At 37.9% G+C, this 6,000-nt stretch overlaps 1 protein-coding gene across 4 annotated transcripts in view; it reads right to left on the reverse strand.

Moving 5' to 3' along the window:
* ssp3 (SCAPER domain-containing protein short spindle 3) overlaps positions 1-4,294 on the reverse strand; it is a 212,984-nt gene extending 208,690 nt beyond the window's left edge. For 3 of the 4 annotated variants that reach the window (XM_083130793.1, XM_083130792.1, XM_083130790.1), the window contains exons 1-2: positions 4,230-4,294; positions 1,031-1,149 (exon numbers count right to left, since the gene is read on the reverse strand). In XM_083130793.1, the coding sequence (XP_082986919.1) occupies positions 1,031-1,149; positions 4,230-4,276 (166 nt within the window). In that variant the 5' untranslated portion in view covers positions 4,277-4,294. The remainder of the gene's footprint in view (positions 1-1,030; positions 1,150-4,229) is intronic. The other variant, XM_083130791.1, reaches the window with a different exon arrangement.
* Between the last annotated feature and the right edge of the window lie 1,706 nt (positions 4,295-6,000).

The following is a 6,000-nucleotide window of genomic DNA, read 5'->3' on the forward strand; positions in this document are numbered from 1 at the left end:
GCTGAATGAATGTTGTTGGTCAACATATGGTCGATGTAATAGAAAGTAGATTGTGAAATATGGTAGTCTTGCATTGTACATACCTGAGATTGCATGTCATACTAATTAGTTTGCACTAGCCATTAAAAATTGTAAATTACGTAATTAAAAGGATGTTAATTGAATAAAAAATCTTGTATTACTTCAAATATAGTGTGATTTTGGGGGGAAATTGATGAAAATAGGTTCAACTGTTATTCTTACATTTTCAATTGAAGATGAAGTTACAAGGGAGAGGAGTAAATCTCCATTGACTATAAAAATTTTATTGTGAACACCCGGATGTGAATCGCACGTGACGTCACTACACCTGATTGTCCTCAAACCACGATGCAATGGACATTGCTTTATGGGCAGGGGCCATTATCGTGCTGATGGAGAAAAGGGCTCATTCCCAATTGTTGCCACAGTGTGGGCAGCAATGCTATTGTCTAAAATATCCTCATAAACACCATGTTTCAATTGACCAAAACTAATGGCACGAGCCCAAACTAGGAAAAACAACCGCAGACCATGACACTACTGCCACGTTCACTTGGGTGTCCGGTGACTTTTGGCTATACAGTACTCGACTGGGGGACCAGGTTCGAATCCCAGCCTGGTATGTGAATTTTTTTGTGAGCATCCCTTCATCAATTTCTTTATATTATCGCTAATCTTCAACTACACAATTAGTCAAAACTCGCACAAAAGCGAAGCAAAATAAACCAAATCAAATCAATATATTGTACTCATTATTTATAAAAAAGATAATGAAAAAATTTACAAGTAAATTTGATATATTAATAAAATATTTTTAGGGCCAAATTTGAAAATTCCGGCATTATGCAACAATTTTCAGGTGCCATGGCAAGTGGACACCCTGCCCTCACATATCCCAAAACTAAATGAAGTATCCCTCCACCTAGGAATTTCTACTTTTCATTGAATAAAATGTTATCCAAGTGTTAACAATAAACACAGATTCCAAGACAATGGAAGTATTACTCACCAGGTTCTGCATTTGACAAATCAACAGGCACATGAAAGGCAATGAGATTCCTGGCAGCTCGTCCCTCTTCTTGAACGAGTAATCTAACTTCTTCCATTTCTTCATACAATTTCTTGCTGCTATGAAAGAAGAAAGACAGTTTAATGACTGCATTACAATTACAATCATTGCAATGACAATCAATGAAGCATTCATAACACAAAAAAACTTCCGCTTGTTCCAATAGTTTAGCTGAAGCATATGCCTCATTCACAGTAAGTAGAAAGTATGGAGTACAAAAGCATAGAGGCACAGTATATCAAACTTTTTTTCAATTGTGGTAAGTGTTTACTGTCTCCTACGCCATTTTTGTTTATCAGCCCTTCTGGCACTGGCATTCTATCCCTTATATTGTACTTAAGCTGAGATTATGAAAATATCGCATTATACTGACATTGTAGAAATATGTTCATCCATGTATTTTTATCACAGTCTTAATGAGTCAAAAAAATTCCAATAAAAACACTAATATTTTGTCATGCTGTAGCCCCTTGCTTGATTCGTTATAACGAAGGCTACACACTTCCTGAACCATTAGGAACTATTTAGACTCAATAATTCATCCTCTTACATGCAGCCAGTGAACCAAGCAACAGTGGTAGCCAACCACTTAAAAATCCTCTAGATCAACCCAAAATAATCAAGAAATACATACTTATGCTTTAGGAAAATATGCTTTTATAGAAAACTAAAAGATCTCAGCTTTGTGCATATTTTCTGCATGAAGATGGTAGATATTAAAAATATCCAAAAATTTTAGCTTCTTTCAAATACATATGTTCTTGGAAAGTTGAAGGGATTATCAGAGGCAGTGGTGCAGCCAGGATTCTTTCTTGGGTAGGGCTTCATGAGGAAAAATATTTGTAGCATGATAGTTATGAATCTAACATGCCTCAACGTAAAACATCAGGGACCGTTAACCCACTGCACCCCCTCGAAAATTATGTTCAATTTTTTAAATCGACAGACTTCTATATTTTATGCAATATGAAATTTGTTCCAGCATGAGGAAAACACAAATAATGGAGATATTTGATCACACAATATGGCCCGCGTAAGTAAAAACATGCCATCTCGGAGTACTTTCGCTGCCTTTTATTAGTAGAAACCGTTTGTATGCACACTAAAATAGCGGTACTACTTTACTATACCTGAGACACCTGGGAATAATTTCTTTCGCACTTTTTTACATTGCTAACTTACTATTCTGCATTCCGGAACACTTATTTAGGTGAAATAATTGAATTTGTTAGGAAAGTAATGTATATTTCTTACATTTACGAGTACTTACTGTTCTTGTTTATTTCCACACACAACATGGCGATAGCTTACCGTTGATCGTTCCTTGAGCCAGAAAAACCATTGACGTTAGCCCAAAAATTCACGATAGCCCCACAAACCATCACGGGGACGAGGTATGCCTACTAGGTTAGGTTAGGCCTGTTAGGTTTGGTTCCATTAGCACTCCTTTCGTTCAATTTAGCATATACGGACAATACGAGAGCGTATTGTGCTCTCATGCAGGAAGCAAATGGCGGCAGCGGCAATAGCATATCGGAAATAGATTTTCGTACAAAACCACATGCATTCGCATTAAAATGAATCAAAATTACATTCCCGAACATCAACAACGCTACAGAAAATGATTTGTGTAAGTACTTTCTCCTGTAAATTTGAAGAAATCTGTCTCAGGTATAGTAAAGTGTTACCAAAATAGCAAAAGAACACATCAGAAATTGCTACCAACCCCAAACATAACAACTTGCTATATCATTTGCAAGAAGTCTTTGAGCTGTTCTGCTTCACGGTAAGCATGTACTTTACTTCAACTTGATGATAAAGGAATGTAAATTTACATTCAGACACTATGTTAAATAATGTATAAGTATAGTAAGATCACCAGTATATGTGGTGTTTTAATCACCATCCTGGAAATATACACAAATAAATCTGATATGTTTATTATACTCTGTTTCTTTTGCACTTGTTTAATAGAATATATAATTAATGCTTTGACATTTGATATAAGTACTAATATTATTACTTCTCTTTCTGATCCTGGGAGAAACTTCAGCTAGAAAAGTAACCCCTTTAGCTGTACCCGATCTGAGCACTTGAAAAGTAAAAATTATTATGTTGCTAATGCCTTCATAATAGCCGACGATTTAAGAGCCAGAGATCTGGAACAAGCTATCAACATAATTTGAATTTAATTTGTAAAATCATCTGAAGAAACAGTACTCCCATCACAAAATGGTCAAGAGAAGTTTGAGTCAGGTCTGTCAATTCATCATAATGAAATACATGCCCACTTGAAGATATATAGTGCAAGGATTATATCTGGAATCAGAGAGGGAGAGAAGGGAGTATGTGTGTGCAACTTGCATAACGTATCAAAATATGCATTCTGCCCAGTGCCCATCCAACAATTTGGCAGCTGTCCCTGAATAATGAAAACCAGATTTTTCATAAATATATTTGGCAAGGTAACATGAACAGAAAAAACAACATTCATTTATGTAAAAGTTGTGAAAAAAGCGAGGAACAGCTAATACACCAATTTTGTACTTGAAAAAATTCAACCTTAATTTCAGGATTTTGGCTGGAAATCTCCCAACAATAAAGCCAATTCAATTAAGGTAAAGATTATTTGACCGTGGCCAGGAGTATGGTAATATTATCCATCCTGTGTTGGGATTGTGACAAACAATTACTGTACATGTCTTTACGTTTTTATATCCACGCTCCTTCAATAATTTAAAACATATTTATTTATTTCTGGTTAGGGGAGTTGAATTGTCAAAAAAGAATGAATTGATTGATTTATACATTGCATATCAATAATTAATCATTCACACTTCAACTATAACCTTACACTATTTTTCACTCAAGCTCAACATACAGCTAAAAGTCATTTCACACCGTCTCATTTATTTATATATGTAAACTTATACATACATATAAAACGTATTCAATTTTATGACTACACACTTCAACATGTGTGTTTACTACTTTCGTCTGCCCTTTAGTTTCGGTTTATTAGATTTGGCATATTCTTCATAATAATTCTTCTAACAAAATTTAATCATGAACATAAATATATATTATCAATCTGCTCTACATTTATTATTTTATTGGCAAATAGCAAAATTTCACTTACCTTACATACGATTCATAACAAACTTCGCAGCTGCAATAATCCGCCATTAAAAAGTTCACAATTAAGTTGTCAGGTGGCAGCAGCTTACAAGCTCTCTGCTGACAGATATCAAGTGCTGCCACCAGACGTTTGTATGCTGAACTCCTTCGCTTATTCCTTCGCTGTTATTCCGTTCGTGTTTAATCCGTTTCACTCTTATTCCTTTCGCGCTTAATTCGTTTCGCGGTTGTTCCTTCCCGCGCTTAATCCGTTTCGTGGTTGTTCCTTTCGCACTTATTCCAGTTTTGGTTACGCGATTAATCCATTTCGCGGTTGTTTTTTCGCGCTTGTTCCGGTGTTCAATTTTGGTTTCGCGCTTAATCCGCTTTCGCGGTTGTTCCTTTCGAGCTTGTTCCGGTGTTCAATTTTGGTTTCCCGGTTGTTCCTTTCGCGCTTATTCCTGTATTAAATTTAGGTTTCGCGCTTAATCCGTTTCGCTGCTATTCCTTTCGCGCTAATTTCGGTTATTAATTTTGGTCTCGCAGTTGATCCGGTGTTCATTTTTCGATTTCACGATTAATCCGTTTCGCTGTTCTTCCTTTCGCGCTTATTCCGGCGTTTAATTATCCTTTCGCGATTAATCCATTTCGCGGTTGTTTCTTTCGCGGTAATTACGGTGTTCAATTTTGGTTTCGCGCTTAACTCGTTTCGCGGTTGTTCCATTCGCGCTTAATCCTTATCGCGGTTGTTTCTTTCGCTCTTATTCAATTTCGCGCTTAAACCGTTCGCGTTTATTTCGTTCGCGCTTGTTCCCTTTTGTTCTTATTCATTTCGCGTTTAATCCTGTGTTACGTTTCGCGGTTTGCCCTCTCGCGCTTAATCCCTTTCGCGGTTATTCCACCGTCCCGAACTCAGTCTGTGTGAGAAATCCTGAGCTGTATAAAAATACCCAACGAAGACGGATCTGTATTTTAGATGTTTGTGTAAATTATACGTATATATGTGTGTTTTTCGTTCAAGATTCAAACGAAGACCTGGGCACAGGTGACTTTTTTTCATTTATTTCCTGTAATCGTCATGACTAACCTAAGTTTTAACCAGTTTTAAGGAATTGGAAAAAGCGTTACGTAAAGGCAAAAAAAATATAAAAAATAGGTAAAGTGCTCCCCTGTGCTATGCACCACGCCATGAAGGCGTATAGGGAGAGTGGGGTTAGGGCACCACACATTCTTGATCACGGCCGAAGGTGAGGGTGATGTGATCAACACCACGCACCTGGCCGCCTTTAGTCCCCGGAGTTTCCTCCAGGTACCCACTTTATGCGACGCTGGGTAGGCACAGGAGCCGCTTGAACAGGTGGAAAAATTTCCCGGTTCTCCCCCGCCGGGGATCGAAACCGGGTCTCTCGCATAGTTGTCAGACGCCCTAACGACTTTTTTTTACATAAAAAAGGAATACCCCCTATGCGGAAGTATTCCCCATCATTCACACGACTTTCACTCATATCAATTGGACTATTTTCTCGATTTTTCTCAGGACAGACAAACACAAATACCCATGGCTTACCCGGAACTCGAACCCGGAACCCCTGGCGTTGTAGCGCGCTGTGCTAACCACCCCGCCACGGAGGGCGACAACGACTGAGCTACCGCGGCTTTATGTGTCGACTTAAAACGAATGAAAATTCTGAGGACAGCAAAACATCATGTGCAGCACGGGCAAATTATTCTAATTGTGGACCGTCACTCGTCACTGTCAAGTGACAACGAGGACATTCGAAGGTGGTTCAAGA

Source organism: Lepisma saccharinum, chromosome 11 (genome assembly GCF_977018435.1).
Source record: "Lepisma saccharinum chromosome 11, izLepSacc3.1, whole genome shotgun sequence".
In the NCBI taxonomy this organism is placed as follows: domain Eukaryota; kingdom Metazoa; phylum Arthropoda; class Insecta; order Zygentoma; family Lepismatidae; genus Lepisma; species Lepisma saccharinum.